At 40.5% G+C, this 17249-nt stretch overlaps 1 protein-coding gene across 3 annotated transcripts; it reads right to left on the bottom strand.

Moving 5' to 3' along the window:
- Positions 1-801: 801 nt before the first annotated feature.
- LOC103482267 (leukocyte elastase inhibitor-like) lies at positions 802-9224 on the bottom strand. Of its 3 annotated transcripts, XM_008438317.3 has the most exons (10): positions 9102-9224; positions 8683-8864; positions 8449-8516; positions 5654-5735; positions 4726-4843; positions 4313-4455; positions 3473-3550; positions 3121-3210; positions 2863-3043; positions 802-1728 (listed from the first exon to the last, which is right to left on the bottom strand). In XM_008438317.3, exons 2-10 carry the CDS (start codon positions 8857-8859, stop codon positions 1517-1519), a joined length of 1149 nt encoding a protein of 382 aa, XP_008436539.2. In that variant the 5' UTR covers positions 8860-8864; positions 9102-9224; the 3' UTR covers positions 802-1516. The 3 variants fall into 3 exon arrangements, with proteins under 3 accessions (XP_008436539.2, XP_081457515.1, XP_081457514.1); XM_081601389.1 differs by lacking the exons at positions 8449-8516; positions 8683-8864; positions 9102-9224 and adding exons at positions 6422-6763; positions 6891-7784; XM_081601388.1 differs by lacking the exons at positions 8449-8516; positions 8683-8864; positions 9102-9224 and adding exons at positions 6422-7088; positions 7375-7784.
- Positions 9225-17249: the final 8025 nt, after the last annotated feature.

The raw sequence follows: 17249 nt of genomic DNA, 5'->3' as shown, positions 1-17249 counted from the left end.
TGAGTCCCTCTTGTTCTTCAGTACATGCAATTACTGCTTATGTGAACATTCACACCCGCACAATGTCAATAAAACAGTAGTCTACTAAAATTTACATCCCAACTGTTTGCTAAGCGTCACACAAAGCAGGTGGTAGAGAAGGATTAGGCAGTAAGCGGCACATTCAAGTTAATACTTGAATGTGCCGCCTTCGTCTTATTAAATCTTAATTTGCTGTTTCTGGAGCTTGCACTTTTGGGACAAAGCTCAAGTCTATCAACGCAACCTAAAAATGCAACCTGTCACTTCATAGATGCTCCACAATCTGCTCCGGAAGCACCATATGTACAGTTCGGCGTGTGATGACGTCAGCTTCTTCTTGGACTTTTTTGGCGTCTGAGATCCGTCCTTATATTTTTTATCGTTAGTAGTTTTAAACATAGTGAAAACTTGTGCCATTTGGCATGTAATCATGGCAGAAAATACATCCTCATTCTTCTTAAATATTTTTAATTAAGCTTCTTATTCTCATTCTTAACGGATTCCAAAAAACTTCGGAGGTGCATACCGCCACCTATCGTCCATGCGTGTGTGACCTTGTAGACTGTACCTACCATATTCGTTTTAATTTTGTATTATGCAAAAATGAGAATAATGCGATGTTATGGTGACGTCAGAGAATGATGTAATTCTACCATATTAAAATATCCAGTAAAGATAAGCAGAAATTTTACTGGCAATTAATCTTCTAAACTTTGAAAATCAGAGGAACAGATGATCACATACTTATTCACCCTACTTTATAAAAGTTGCATCACACACTTGGATTCTTACAGCCATTTATTGCCCATGGATTTTCCACACTTTTGTCCAGACAACAAAAAGTTTGACAACTAAAAAATAATTTCAAAATTTAGAATGTAGTCCATAGAAAAGGTTCAAAGATATGGCAACAAGTTCTGGCACTACAAAGGAAATCATTAAAAAAACCACAAAAAAAAACAACGCCCCATCATTACATCACTTTGAACCAGAAGGAATACAGATGGTTTCACAGTTAATGTCAGTACACCCAGGGAATGACCATCTCTGATCTTAACTCTTCATGCTAGTCTTAGAAATTTACAATTTTGACAACTTAACACATGAAAACAATTAAACGTGCATTCAAATAAGTTCGTCTCCACCTAATGTTTATCCTAGAATCTTTACTACAGTGCAAATATAGACTGCCGAGATGAATTTCGGAACAACCTTTGGAAATGAACTCGACGACCTTTGTAACAGTGCAATCTTGTGAACTACAGCGACGTGTGGCTGCTGTCTTGGTAATTTTATGGGGTATAGAGTGTGCTGGTGAGAATTTTTGGCCATTGGTTACTAGTTTGACTCTGAAGAACTTGATTGCATGCTCAGGAGGCAACTCATCCATTTCATTTAAGCGTGTTGTACCAGGAGGACATCTGGAAGTGGAGGGACTTTAGCCCTCAAAGACTGGAGTTTAGTAGCCCTCCTGCTCCAAAGGTCATAGAGCGTACTAGGGGGAGCAGAAGCGTCCAGCGAAGAGAATGGTCTTGGTGATTCTATTTCGAATGAAGAAGAGGAATGGGTGGTCTGCAGTGAAGAAGGAAACGCTATCTGCCACCAAATTACCCGTGGCAGCAGCAGCTTCAGTTCCTTCCTCGTTCACTTCTACAAAAGCCTTGTGTGAAACTTGTGACAAAAAGAGCCCTTTGTTGCTTGACATTCCTGCCACAGATAAGAGAAGAGACATTCCAGGATTACAGACCACAGCTTTAGGAATATATCTAACCAAAAGTATATATTAGTATTCAAAACAAAAGAGCTGCTTTTATCACAGAGTGTGCTTCCGCGAAGGAATACTACAAATAAATTGAACAATTTGTGTGACTTGTCCAGATTTGAGGTCCAAATATTTATGACCTTTCCTTTTTCCAATTGAGGTTCTAAAGCAATATGTTTACAGCGTTTTACGGCTGCTCACCTTCATCGTTTAGCCCACTTACAGCCAGTGAGGCTCATGGGAGGAACGTCAGTCTAAAGCAAGCTATAAAAACAGAACATGTGTTCACATACTTGACGGACCTGTTAGCTACTACTTCCACTAGCAACAATGCATGACGGGTCTATGGCAGAAAGCGCTCAGCAGCTGTGTTTCCTATAACCATAAAATTGTGCTAATTGAAATTAGGAGAATTAAAGGAAACATACCAATTTTGTAAACTCAAGTTTTTTGATAAAAAGTTTTTGCGATATTATTAATTTGTTTTTTTTTTTATTGCGTGAAAATAGATGTATTGTGCAAAATTGCAATGGAAACACCTTTTTTACCTCACGAGTCAAGTGAATAACAATCGGATGTTACTACTGCCGAAAACCACAAAGAAGACAACAGGAAGAAGTAGGAAGATAATGTTTTTTGTTTGTTTGTTTTTTGGACATTGTGGTGCTGGCACCAGAGCTCTCACAGCAGCACACCGCTCATAAAAGTTGTGTCATTGGAAAGTGTTGAATCAATAGCTCCTCTGTAAAATCGCTGACTATAATTGATCCAAAACACAATTTAAACTCTAGTAGAATGGCTTACTAACTACAAAATCAGACATTGCATTGATGGGAGGAGGGTGTGGGGTCTGACTTACAATAGCATAATCAGCAATGACAATTTTAAAGAAAAATTACCAAAAAGGTTATATGTAGCTTAAATTTCAGGCTGATATTTTATGTCACCAACAAGTCTATTTTGAAAGCAATAGTCTTGATCATGATTTGACAGCGTAAAAGCCTAGTTATGGACCCAACTCCACCCATGATCCACTTAACTACATCTGAAACATCTCAGTCTCCTTCCACATGTCTCACCAGAGAAGTCACACTTTGTCTCGTCAAAAGCGTCCACCATGCCCATGCTGCTCAGGACTTTGTTCAGGTCATACTTCTCCTCCAGCTTGAATCGAGGCAGCTTCACGACAATCTCCCCTCTTTCCATCTCGTGTGGATGAGTCCACTCCATGAATGTCTCAGCTGTCAGGAGGTCCTCCAGCTGATCAGGTGATAAAGCGATCATTATATGTGTCAGTGGTGAGGTTTCATCAGTCTGTGAGGCAGAGAGAGCCCTACCTTCTTCAGACCTGTTTCGTTATCTTCTATCTGTCTTGGTAAAAAGATGAGCATGCTCAGCACCTTCCCTTCATAGGGAATCTCCAGAATCTGTCCAATAAAAGATGCACGACCATTACAGAGAAGTACAGGCTCTCAAATATGCTTGAATCATAGTAAGTCGCCTCATAAAGTTTGGTTATTTTCCCACTGAGCAAGTTCTGTCAGGCGATTTGAGTTATACTGCTGCTTTACATGTAACCCGCCTCAAAACCCATTCCAAACTGAAGCAGATGATGAAAGATGCTAAATTCTCTGCCTCGCTTCACACGTCATTTCAGCTTCTACTTGTGAGCTCCAAGGTCAATAATACCTCACAACTGGCTTCATCAATGGAGGCATGGTGGAAGTGGCTTTTAAGTTCCATCATCTGCACGGGTTTGGTGTCTTTCTGTAGACAAACACAGGAACAGCTCATTAACCGAAAAAAAGAACAATACCTTTCAGGATGAGTTAAGTTAGATCAATAATTGGGCAAAAATACAGTGTTTTTTTTCTAATATGACTGTGGTTGCTCTTTGTTTGGGCGATGACGATACTATAGAGACCACAATAATAGGACTATGGAGACCAGGGTACTTTCTTGAAGGTGATTAATATCTAGAGGTTACATTTTGTGCTGGTCTTCGATGCATAACAAGCTGAAGGGGCCATTTAGCAGACGAATGTGAGCACCTCACCTAGCATAACCAGCTGATGGCCTTTTACCAACTGTTTCAATCCTATCACCAGACCTTTGGAGTTCTGTCTTGAGTACCTGGTAAAGAATGGGGTGGAGGTGTCAAATGATCACAGCCTTGTAGTTAGATCATTTCGGGGGATGAGGTTGATGGACAGAAACTCTAAGACTGAAGCTACTGGTACTTATCACTCAATGGATTTAGTTGGGGATGTTTAGACTTTTGTTCAGGATTCCTTCTTACCACCTCAAGTTTGTACATTTCACTGGGCGGACCAAGAAAACCCTGGAAGAACTGTATAGAAATCCTTTGTAGCCTGAGAACACAATGGAGTAATCCCTCCACATTGACGACACAGTTACTCATAGTAACTGTGTCGTTTCACGTCACAGTTACTATAAAAGCAAGATCATTATTTTGAACAGCAAGACCTACATATTGAGAAAATACTCTGTATTGGTGGCAATTGTTACCTTGTTGAGTCTAAACTGAACCTCACGGGTATTTGATCTCTGGAAGGGGGCACTCCATTTGCCTTTAAAGTAGATGGCATTAACCAGCACCATCTTGGTCATGTTGTTCACCAGGCCCTTAACCACCATATTCTTGATTTTACCTGAAGACAACATGAGCAGAACATGGATCAGATGAGAATCAGCGCCGCAAACACAGCCTAATTAACAAAATCACAATTACACACTGTTCCACTAGATGGAGCTAATGATCTTTACAGTTCTTAATCATCACTGTGTTTTTATCTGTGGTGTTTATGAATATTGTACAGCACTTTTGGCGCAGTTAATACCTGTTTTTAAAGTGCTTTATGAATAAATTGACATTGGGTTAGTTGGGGTCATGTGATGAACTGATGGTGTGTGTGACCCACCTTGTGTCTGTTCCTCCACCCAGTTGTTGATCTTGACCCTGGCTTCCTCACATTTGGTTCTGAAGTCCACAGCCTCCAGCTCTGAGTTGTAGTGAGTCTTTGCTTTGGTTAAAAACTCCTGGAAGAACAAACAGAAGAAACATTAATTCATCCTGAAAACAATTGCCTTTAATCACTAATTTACTTACTGATTTTGTAGGATGATTAATTGGTTTTAGTATAATTTTACTGATTTTCTAGTGTTACAGAATCTGTCCAAAAATTCTATTTGGTATGTTTCATACATGAAACAATTTAAACTGACCGTTGCATCCTGACACGTTTTTAAGTAAAGAAAAATGTACCTAAAGATTTCTGAAACCAAAAGAGGCTTTGTTTTCAGAAGTGCCTCAGTTCCTTGTACAATAGATTCCGCAAGTTGTCTTCCTTGATCCTGTTCCACTATATTCTAGACATGTTATAAACATTGAGAGGTAGTGACTGAAGAAAGTACAATTAAATCAGTCATGTTTTAGGAAACCAGTTGAGATTATCTAAGCTATGTGACGACCAGACAATGTTTTTAAAATCTGTTCTTGTCTAATTTTGGTGAACCTGTGTTAATCATAGCTAATCACTGCATATTTTATCTAGACAGTGCTCCGTCATCTAGAAATATGGTTGAATCTTTAAAATCATAACAGATCACCCGTTTCTGAACTACGTACACAAACTGCCTGTAAAACACAAACAAGAATGTAATGTTCAGTCACTCAAATCCCTTTTCTACTCTGATTCTCATTTTAAACAAAAGCAAGTCAGTTGAATGAGTGGAACTCTGCGCCACGGATGCCATGTCTGATTGAATGATGTGCTAAAAAGACTTGCTAGAGTTGTGCCCAATAAAGCACATATTTGGTGATGAAAATGTGTATTATTACTCTCTCACCTGCAGAAAGCTGTAGGACTTCTCTCCAAACAGTCTGTTGGCAACACTAAGAACAAATTTAGCTTCCGGATTGTTGAGCTCCCTAGTAAAAATAAAGTATACTTTAGTGTACTGAATTTTAACATACTTTTATTGATGTACTTAAAACTACTATTTTGGAACAACTTTTTCTGTGCTTAGTATATTTTAATAGTATTTAAATAGTACATTACATGCATAACTACACTACAGTACTTACATTGTTTTAGGCTACAATTACATGGAAAGATTAATTACACAAAATGTTCAAGGTAATTCAAATATTTAGTTTTATTACCGACATTTTAAAATTGTAAAATTTTACTCACAACTTTATGAACTTTACATAAATTATCAGTTTACATGTCAAAAATTAACACAATGAACATGAAAATTTAAGTGTGACAAAAAAACATGAAAGTTATTACTTTAAAGAACAAAAATTCTAATTACATTGTGCTTTCAATATATTACCATTTTGGTAACACTTTATTTGATGGGGTGTGCATAACTGACATAACACTGTCATAAACATAACATAAAACCTTTCATCCAACTTTTAAAGCAAATTCTCATTAAAATTGTCATTATTTACTGAATGACACTTCATGACACTGTTGGTACGTTCCTAACATGAGTGAGGATCAACGACAGAACATTCCCATTCACTGCACCTTACAGAAACCTACAAAAAAGAATAGAGCAGTTAAACAAAGAAAGCATTTGTATTTCAAAAAAAATAATACTTACAATTTTAAGACGTTGTGGACTCGCTGTGTATGTGACATAATCAGAACTGATGATGATTGGGACTTGATGCCTGGGGTGGAAAAACATTTCTGGGTGTCTTCTTTGCCTGTTTATGTTAGAAGTAGAAAAAAATAGTCAGCAATGTCATAGAATCAGTTGATGTTGGCATCAACTATGAAGCTGTTTTAAGTGTGGACTTAAGGAGACAAAAACTTTCCATCCATGATCTGAACACACTGATCCTTGCAAGGTGGTGAGGGGGGCTGGTGGTGCCCATCTCCAGCAGCCATCAGATGAGAGGCAGGGTTCACCCTGGACAGGTAACCAGTCCATCACAGGGCCCTGAAAGCCAACAACAAATAAAATGTATGAAAGAGAAATGTTATATTAACAAGGGGGAAAATTCTGTCCAGTTATCTTTAAATCAAATCAAATCATGTTTGTTAAGCACTTGGTGTTGGTAACACACCAGTGTTTGTTGTTGAAAATGTAGCTAGGTCCTCATAAAAAAAAAAGAAGTCCTTCCACCATGAAGACGATGTGGAGGTTCATCCTCAGAGCTGGTTGGTGATCTGGTGGAGTCAGAGCTTCTTCTGAGACAGAAAGTCTTTAGGTTTCCTAACACCTGATCTCTTTGGCTTCCTCTTTCATCTTCATTTGCTTAAGACTGCAAACATATGTTGAAGATAAAAACATTGATGAACAAGTTATAACAACAACCTCACAAAATCAAAGTCTCTGTCTTATGGAGCTTAATTAAAACCAGGCTAAGGTTATGAAGAAAAGTATAAGTCGCAACAAACAGAGCCTCCATGCAGTTATAACATGAAGCTGAATGATTGCTATAGTAATAATCATACAAGTCACAATAAAATTGATAAAATAATTATTTATGAAACCAACGTAAGTTATATATATTTACTGCACCGAAGATAATTAATAAGCAAACTTACCACCAGCTAGCAACACGTTAGCAGCCTTCGTCCTTCCGGGCTCCTTTTGTGACACATTTCATTTCCATCGGTTGTTGTCCAGTTGTGTTGTCGTCTAACTCGGACTAGGACGTCACCAGCTTGAATTTACCAAAATTAGTAACTACTGTCAAGGCCCTCTCTACTTTTAAGGCATTATGCGAGTAAAAATGGCGAATTTGAACAGCGTCTGTTATCTTCCCTGCGTTCAAGTTTTTTCTTCTCTTGATGGCGTTTTATTTTTTTAATGAAAGTGTGCAATACCGCCACCATCTGGTCTTGAGTATGAACTGGAGCTAATTCTGTTTATAGATCTTAAATCATATCTGAAAAGGATACACATAATGTAATGTTCCTAAACAACATTACATTATGAATATCATTTTTTTTATTCTTTGCAATTTTAACAAAAATAGTAAAATATTATTAAGGCACCTAAAAAGGCATACTTAAAAGTACATGAAAAGTACTTTATAGGTGCCTAAAAGAAATACTTCTGCATATGTATTAATTAGGTTTATTTTGTAATCAGGTTGCTGCGTGTTGCAGACTTCTGCCCAGGTCCCCCTTGAAAATGAGATCTGGATCTCAATGGGGTTCACCTGGTTAAATAAAAATGTTTTTAAAAAGGCATACTTTATTAGCCTAAAATTTACACTGAGATGTAATTTAAAACATAGTGAAATTAATAATTTAAAGTAGTGTTAAGTGAATTTAAAAAAAATCTATTTTGAGTGTATATTTTAAAATATACACAAAGTATACTTTAAATATATTTTAAATATACTTGTGCAAGTGTATATTTACACTTGGGCAAATATATATTTTGTTCATTTAAAGTATACTTTTATTTAATATATTTATTAAAAGTGTATTTTGGTTTAATTATGTTTCAGTGTGTCTAAAGTTCAAATTTTGAAATTGGTACGAATATACTTTTAGTATACTTCAGATATATAGTATTTATAGGTAGTACACGTAATACTGAGTATACTAAAAATGTACTTTCACAAATATAAGTATGTTTGAAATATACTAAAGTATACTTTTTTTCACCTGGGTTCACTCAGTATTTTGGCAAACAGAGTGTGGACATCATCCTCCCAATGCTTGATGTTCAAGCACTGTGGAGACATAAGACAGGGGTGGTTACAAGAAGACACGTTGAAAAAAGTTAAGTGCATTGTAACATCGTCATAAGCTTTTGGGTTATCTACTAGCTAGCAAATGACTGAAAAAAAAGAGCACTGTACAAGATGACATAGACCAGATATCAAAGTACAAGATCACCTCTGATATCTGAGTGGCTGTGTCTCCTCTGGCTCCCAGCATCACCATAGCCAGAGCTGAAGAAATGCTGAAAGGAGAGAAGAAGATGTTTGCAGTGTTGTTGTCCTCACTCAGCTTTCTGAGCAGAGCCAGAGAGAAGGTAGTGTTGGGCTTGGAGAGAGAGCTGGAGGAGGCCATAGTTTCTAAAGTAAACCAAGGATAAAACAGTCATTTTCAAGCTGCATGACTTTGTTCAGACTAGTATTCATTCCTCACTCTACGGTGAGTCTCTGCTGACATACTAGTTATCCTCACTTCCTAATACACTGAGTGTAAAATGAAACTTATCTGTGTGTGACCAGATAACATTCATGTAATAAATGTTTAGCCATTAAACAGAACAAGTTTTATATTCCCAAGAGAAGGAAAACTTAACTTACCAAAATATCCGTGTTGTCTTGACGTGATCAGGGCTGCTGTTTCTGTGGCAGAGAGAGAACGACTCCTTGCAGTGTCGTATTCAGGTGAGCACACTCAAGTCAGCACGTGCCCTGGAAGGGAACGTGTTTTCATTTTTGTGAGCGTTGTGATTGGTCCTTTTGGGTGAGGTAAGTAGAGGAAACTGGTTCTTGGAACTGCCAAACCTAAACTCCTCCAACTTTGAGTGTGTGTTTTTATCAGGTCCTATTTCATTTTTCAGGACAATCTTGTTTTAAAGCAGAGTATCATACTGTATATCTGCATAACTCTGCCCTGCGGCAATAGAGATTTTGGGGTGTGTCTAGGTAACCAGATGAGTGACTACGAACTACGACCTTTTAAAACTTTAGGTCATATTTATATTGAAGATTAACCTACTTATGAGTTCATCATTTACAACAGCTTGGCTAAGAATGTGTCGAGAGAAGAATTTATTCAAGTTTATAGATTGTCTTCAACTACAGTTTAATGTAGAACCACCTAGTTTAATTTGTCACCTAATTTCTGGCAGAACTTCCAGGACATATTTCTCTTTCTTACTTGTCCTGGCTCAAAGTGGTGGCACCTCCTCTTCGCACAAAGAACCGGAAAATGCTGAAATACCCGCTGAAAGATTCTTTACAACACAACAACGAGCCACATAACATGCAAACCAGCAGCAGAGAAATCCAAACCTAAAGACAGCAGAGCTGGTGAGATAGGCCCTGAAGTAAAGCAGAATGTTACCTCTTAATATAAATGCTCAGCCCCTTTAAAAACTGGTAAAGCTGAAGTTTATTTCATTAAGTATACTTGACTATCAGCTTAAGTATAACAAGTTCTACTATGTGCCATGTAGTAGTGTACGAGAAGGTGTGCTAAGTTAATGCCTTAATAAACAAATACTTTCATAAAATCAATGTTATGTTTACAAAAGTATACATTTAAGTATGAAACAAGTACACCAATCTATTAGTACTATTAATGTACTAAGTACATACCTGTAGTTTTCTTTTTGGTTTATTAAGAACCTTTACAGTATACCACAAATGCACTCTTATCTTTGTTACCAATTCTCCATTTATATACTTGTAGTCTATATTTTTGCTTATTTAGGTGTAGTTTAAGTGCAATTTTATTAATTACTGAAACTGAAATGCACTATGCATTTCTACTTTAATAGATTGCAACTTTAATGGCTTGTTATAATACAAGAAGAAGACTTGTACATTTGCTTTGCATATTACCTGTATTTGGTTGAACATGAGGCTTTTCTTCCCTTCTGCTTAGTTTAATCCACATCACCTTTGGTTATGGCTAGTTAGCTACATTCACACGCAAATATTTCTCAAGTAGCTTGAATGACTAAAATTTATTATGTGTTTGCTTGAGAGATAACTTAAGTAGACACAACCCATCATAAAAATGTCTTACACATCAAAATGATCAACATTCCAACTTTCCATTTAGAAAATATTTGTTTTTAAGGGACTTGATACTTAAAGATACTTCAGTGCAAGTTTATTTGTGAAGCACTATTAATAAAAAAATTGTAAATTATTCATGGGAAGAACAAAGAAACAGAAGTAAAGCAATAGATACACTAAAAAGACAAACAATCATATAAAAGTATAAAAACATGTAACATCACATTAAAGTAAACAGCTAACAGAATTTAAACACCTGAGGTACGACTGAAATGAAGGACCTCTGTAGGTAAGCATCAGAAAACTTTTTTTTAGTCCTAATTTAATGGACAAAAAGACAAATAAGAAATGAATTGGATGAACAGCTTGTACTTCTGTCTACCTCCTCAGGTTAACAATATCAGTTCACCTGAGCCAAGTTGTAAATCTGGGCTACTTCAATATCTTTTGTGGCTTAAGCTTTTCGAAACGTTGCTTTTTGGTAGAATCAGAGCTTCTGAAAGTTTCTAATTCTGGAAAGTTGTGTTGATTCAGTCATCTTGCTATAAAAACAGTGCATAAAACTTCATAAGGCCGCTTGATCCTCACGGCATTTATTCAGTGTAATCGATCAATCTTGTTAGTAATCTAGTTTGGAGATCAACTCTGACCTAATAAGTCATGAAAAAAAAAATTGACAACACTGCAGCTGATGCAACCTTTCATGATGCAGTCATTGCTCTAAAAGAGAGAGCGCGCTAAGGGGAGCAGAAGCGTCCAGCGAAGAGAATAGTCTTGGTGGGGTCATGGCGGATGAAGAAGAGGAAGGGGTGGTCTGCAGTGAAGCTAATCGGAATATTAACTCGAGGAAGGAATGAACGGAGACAACGGAAAAACATCTGAGTAGAGGCGGCAGCTTCTGTTCCCTTCTCGTTCACCTCCACGAAAGCCTTGTGGGAGACGTTGGACAGAAAGAGGTCCTTGTTTCCAGACATACCTGTCACAAGATATTTGAAATCATCCCAATGCTGTATTTTACATGTCAAAACTTCAATCAGACCAGCTTGTAACCACTGACAGTCTTAGTGTTTACTTTCAGCACCACCAGTCCAGATATTTTTTTTAAACGATGAATTGTAATTGTTTGGTCTCAGCCTCCAACACCCTGAGTTTGAATTCAAAGGTAAACAAATAGTGTCAAGCAGGCACGTGCAGAAGGGGGGGAGGGGTAGGGGATCTTGAGCACCTGCCCCTTTTGCTCCTTGCCCCCAAGTGCCATCCATCCATCCATCCATCCATCCATTTTCTTTTGCTTATCCGGGGTGCGGTCGTGGGGGCAGCAGCTTCAGAAGGGAGGCCCAGACATCCCTCTCCCCAGCCACTTCTTCCAGCTCCTCCGGAGGAATCCCAAGGTGTTCCCAGGCCAGCCGGGAGACATAGTCCCTCCAGCGTGTCCTGGGTCTCCCCTGAGGCCTCCTCCCGGTGGGACGTACCCGGAACACCTCACCAGGGAGGCGTCCAGGAGGCATCCTGACCAGATGCCCGAGCCACCTCAACTGGCTCCTCTCAACGTGGAGGAGCAGCAGCTCTACTCTGAGTCCCTCCCGGATGACCAAGCTTCTCACCCTATCTCTAAGGGAGAGCCCAGCCACCCTGTGGAGGAAACCCATTTCGGCCGCTTGTAACCGTGATCTCGTTCTTTCGGTCATGACCCAAAGCTCATGACCATAGATGAGGGTGGGAACGTAGATCGACCGGCAAATCGAGAGCTACGCTTTTTGACTCAGCTCTCTCTTCACCACGACGGACCGGTAGAACGCCCGCTTCATGGCAGACGCTGCCCCAATCCGCCTGTCGATCTCTCGCTCCCTTCTTCCCTCATTTGTGAACAAGATCCCCAGATACTTAAACTCCTCTACTTGAGGCAGGACGACCCCCCACTGAGCCGGAGAAGGCACTCTACCCTTTTCCGGCTCAAGACCATGGCCTCGGATTTGGAGGCACTGAGCCTCATCCCGGCCACTTCATTCTTGGCTGCGAACCACTCCAGTGAGAGCTGCAGATCACGTTCCGATGAAGCCAACAGGACCACATCATCCGCAAAAAGCAGAGATGCGATCCTAAGGCCACCAAAACGGATCCCCTCAACACTTCGGCTGCGCCTAGAAATTCTGTCCATAAAAGTAATGAACAGAATCGGTGACAAAGGGCAGCCTTGGCGGAGTCCAACTCTCACTGGAAACGAGCCCGACTTACTGCCGGCAATGTGGACCAGACTCTGACACCGGTCAGGTCCCTACCTGACAGCCCGTATCAAAGGGCCCGGTACCCCATACTCCCGGAGTACCCCCCACAAGGCCTCCCGAGGGACACGGTCAAACGCCTTCTCCAAGTCCACAAAACACATGTAGACTGGTTGGGCGAACTCTCATGCACCCTCCAGGACCCTGCTGAGGGTGTAGAGCTGGTCCAGTGTTCCACGACCAGGACGAAAACCACACTGCTCTTCCTGAATCCGAGGTTCGATTATCCGACGGACTCTCCTCTCCAGGACCCCTGAATAGACCTTACCAGGGAGGCTTAAGAGTGTGACCCCCCTGTAATTGGAGCACACCCTCCGGTCCCCCTTTTTAAACAGGGGGACCACCACCCCAGTCTGCCAATCCAGGGGAACGATGTCCATGTGATATTGCAGAGTCGTGTGAGCCAACACAACCCTGCAAGATCCAGAGACTTAAGGAACTCCGGGCGGATCTCATCCACCCCCGGGGCCCTGCCACAGAAGAGCTTTTTGACCACCTCGGCGACCTCGTCCCCAGAGATTGGAGAGCCCAGCCCAGAGTCCCCAGGCTCAGCTTCCTCAACAGAAGGCATGTTGGTGGGATTGAGGAGGTCTTCGAAGTATTCCGCCCACCGGCCCACAACGTCCCGAGTTGAGGTCAGCAGCACACCATCCCCACTATAAACAGTGTTGGTGCTGCACTGCTTCCCTCTCCTGAGACGCCGGATAGTGGACCAGAATCACCTCGAAGCCGTATGGAAGTCTGTCTCCATGGCCTCTCCAAACTCCTCCCACGCCCGAGTTTTTGCCTCAGCGACAACCCGAGCCGCATGCCGTTTTGCCCGCCGGTACCCATCAGCTGCTTCTGGAGTTCCACAGGCCAAAAAGGTCCGGTAGGACTCCTTCTTCAGCTTGACAGCATCCCTCACCGAAGGTGTCCACCAACGGGTTCGAGGGTGGGAAGTAACGAAGTACAAGTATGTCGTTACTGTACTTAAGTACAATTTAAATCTACTTTACTTAAGTAGATTTAATAATGGATACTTTCTACTTTTACTCCACTACATTTTACAGTAAATATCTGTACTTTCTACTTCACTACATTTCTACAAAACTGTCGCGTTACTCGTTACATCCAAGTCGCATTGTGTTTTTTTCCCGTTAAAATGTGAAGTTCAGGGATTTAAGGTGGCGCCGTAAAATCCAAGCAATAACGTGACTTAGTGTCTGTTGTCACCCATCGGCTCCCCCTTTACTCGCACGCGGAGCTCCAAGACATGCGCAGTGGTTTTCTCTGAGCGTCAGTAATATAATAGTACAGAAGCGCTGCATAAATCATAAGATATGGCGACATGTAAAATCAGCAGCGCTTCGCTTTCACAGACGGTGGGACTTTGTCCAATTTTTAACGTCACTTGGAAGGAAAGCTTAAAGAAAGGTAAGCTCCGTGGACGTGATGCTAGCAAAGCTAGCTGTATTGACTGAGACACATGTTGCATCTGCGATGACTGACATGTCGCAGATATGGGACAACGCTGTGACCAAAGTGCAATATTGTCAAGAGTGTATCCTTGGTTCCATGTCCTCCTCTGCCAGTTGGATTTCTTTCAAAATAAATGTGTGGCAAAAAAAGTGAAGTTCATGTTATGTTAGGACAGGAGACGAGATGTTTCCATCCATGAAATTATGATGCATAGAATCACATATCTAAGTCTAAACTATGTTACAGAGTAAACGCAATAAAAACATGCTTTATCTGTGGCATATCAGTACACTTAATGATATTAGTGATTAGGCAATGCATTCAGCAAGTACTTTTACTTTTAATACTTAAGTATTTTTAAAAACCAGTACATTTTTACTTTTACTTAAGTAAAATGTTAATGTGGTACTTTGACTTTTACTTAAGTACATTTTTTGAGTACTTTCTCCACCACTGGCGGAGTCCAACTCTCACCGGAAACGAGCCCGAGTGACTGCCGGGAATGAGGACCAGACTCTGACACCGGTCCTAGAGGGAGCTTCTGTAGCTCAGAATCAGATCACCAAGGTCCCCTCCTTCAGCTGCCATCCTTTCGACACTGCAACTTTTGTCCCTCCCACAGGTGGTGAGCCCATGTGAAGAGGGAATCACGTCTCCTCTTCGGCTGTGCCCGGCTGGGCTCCATGGGTTTAAAGTCCAGCCCCAAGGGCTCACAAACACACCTCATGATAAATTTTTGCCTTTAACCATTAAAGAGGGAAGTTTACCATTCTCCTCTACTGTGGCACTCCCGCCAGGTTGCTCGCTATCTTTTCTGCGCTCAGTTTCCCTGAGAAAACGCCTCCTGACTGCCGGTGAAAGAGGCGGCCTTTCAGGTTTCCTAGGGGGAGTTGACTTAACCCGTTTTAACTTTTCTGGTGTTATTATTGTGTCTTCTTTAAAGTCTGGCAATAACTTGCCTTCACCCAGAAGCAGAATTCTTAGATTACGAACTGACTTTGTGTTGGGTAGCTGGAGGGTTGCTTCTTGGATGGGTGGTAGAAGTGCGTCTTGTTTATCGTTGATTTCAACTTTGTTTTCATCTTTAGGCCCTTTCAAAGCATTATCAATCTTTACCTTAACCTCTTGGCTCTTTAAGGATTCCTTCAAAGTCTCATGCTTCATCTTCTCACTGAAATACTTTTTTCTTACAATAAACACTTGGTCGGTAAGTTCTTTAATGCGATTTTGATCCCTCTCCCTGTTTTCGATTAGTGCCTTTATCTGATAATTTAAAGATTTATTTTCTTTCTTCAGATCTTCCCAATCAGACGCTGTGGGCTCAAATCTCTTTTTCACAACCACAGTCTCTTTCTGTGGCTGTGGTAGTGAGGCTAAGAGCTTGGAGGTCTTAGCCTGCTGCTCCAAGAGTTTACTCACCTCACGTTCTTTTCTCATCAGGCGTTGTAGTAATGCCCTGTTTCGCAGTTTTTCCTCAAGTATTACCCCTGAAGATAAACTGAGCCTTGCTAAAAACTCTTCCTTAGTTTTATCTATGACTTGCTCCGTTGGAGTTTTTGAAAGTTTCTTCAGAAAAAATTTATTTTCCTTCAGTGCCTCAGTCAACTCCTTTTCCAGAATTTGTGTCTTGTTCTCCAGAAGTGTGTACTTGTTTTTTTCTCTCATGATCTCCTTATTCTTAATGCTGATGTCGTCGATCTTTCTGGACACCTCAAATTCAAGTTTCTGCACTTGATTTTCATACTTTTCAATCTTCGTATCGTATGCTGCGAATTGAGACATCACTTGCATTTTTTCTGCCTCCATCTTCTCAATCTGCAGTTTTGAATCCCTCGCTTGTTTTTTTGAAGAGATTTGAAGCTCTTGGATTTTATTTCTGTAGCGATTTACCTCAGACAACAACTGATTCCTGTGGGAACTTCGGTCTTCTACCTCTTGTTTTAACTGTGGGATTCTCTGACTTTCCAGGTCTTTTTTTTGCTTGAGAGACCAGTTTAGGTCTAAGGTGAGTGAATCATTTTTCTCTTTTAGAAGCTCAATTTCTCTGTGAGCTTTTTCCAAATTGTCCTGTAGTGCGTCCTCCCTACTGAGGGCTGCAGATCTTTCTCTAAACCGTTGTAAAAAATCCAGAACCATGATAACCAATTCATCTCTAGTCATTTGTTTAATTATGTCCTTTGTTAACAAATCAGTTTGAACTGGCGCCATTTCGACTGTCCGACCGATGTATCAGAAAAATACAATGTTAAATCCAATATGGAAAAACCAAAGTCCGTGCTGAAACTTGAGTTCTGCAAATTTGATTCAGATATAGCTACATTCAAGGTATCTGTCCCTTATGACAACATAACACTTTGACATCATCAGATTCCATCAGTGGAATAATGTAATGTATTCTATGTTTCTAGGCAACAGCAAAGCCAGCTCACTTTCCACCATATTCCTCGGAGGCTTACTGTGCAAACAATTATGGGCCTTACTTTTTTTTCCCTCTTGCTCTCGGCGAAGGCAGATGCTTTTTTCCTCTGCTCCCTCCCTGCCCATGCCTGCCCTCTTTGCTCTGTTTTTGTCGTGTCTTTTTCTCTATTTTTGGAGCCTTTCTTTGCACATCCTCCGAATCTGCAAATTATGGTTCTGGACAACCAATCTCTCAATGCAATTGATCAAATTTATGATGAGAAGACTGGGCACAGGAGAGCCCTCTTGTCCTGCGGGGACACACCTGGTGGGATTCACCCTGGATTTATTCATGATAACAGGATTTTTGCTGTTTAGAACTTGTGGATTCGTGGCTTAACGACAAGTTTGTGACGGACTTGGGCGAACTAGCGAACACTCGGACTGTTGTTGTGGACAGAGACTCAGTCTTTCTGACGTGAGTCTTTCTGAGACTCGCAGACCAGCTGAGGACTCTAAAACTCACTAACGGGATGAAATCCAGGGTTTCCCCCAGAAAAGA

This window comes from Poecilia reticulata, chromosome 20 (genome assembly GCF_904066995.2).
Source record: "Poecilia reticulata chromosome 20, P_reticulata-male-v2, whole genome shotgun sequence".
Taxonomy (NCBI): Eukaryota; Metazoa; Chordata; class Actinopteri; order Cyprinodontiformes; family Poeciliidae; genus Poecilia; species Poecilia reticulata.
The sequence above is the reverse complement of the archived record's forward strand: the minus strand, read 5'-3'. Positions and strand labels throughout refer to the sequence as shown.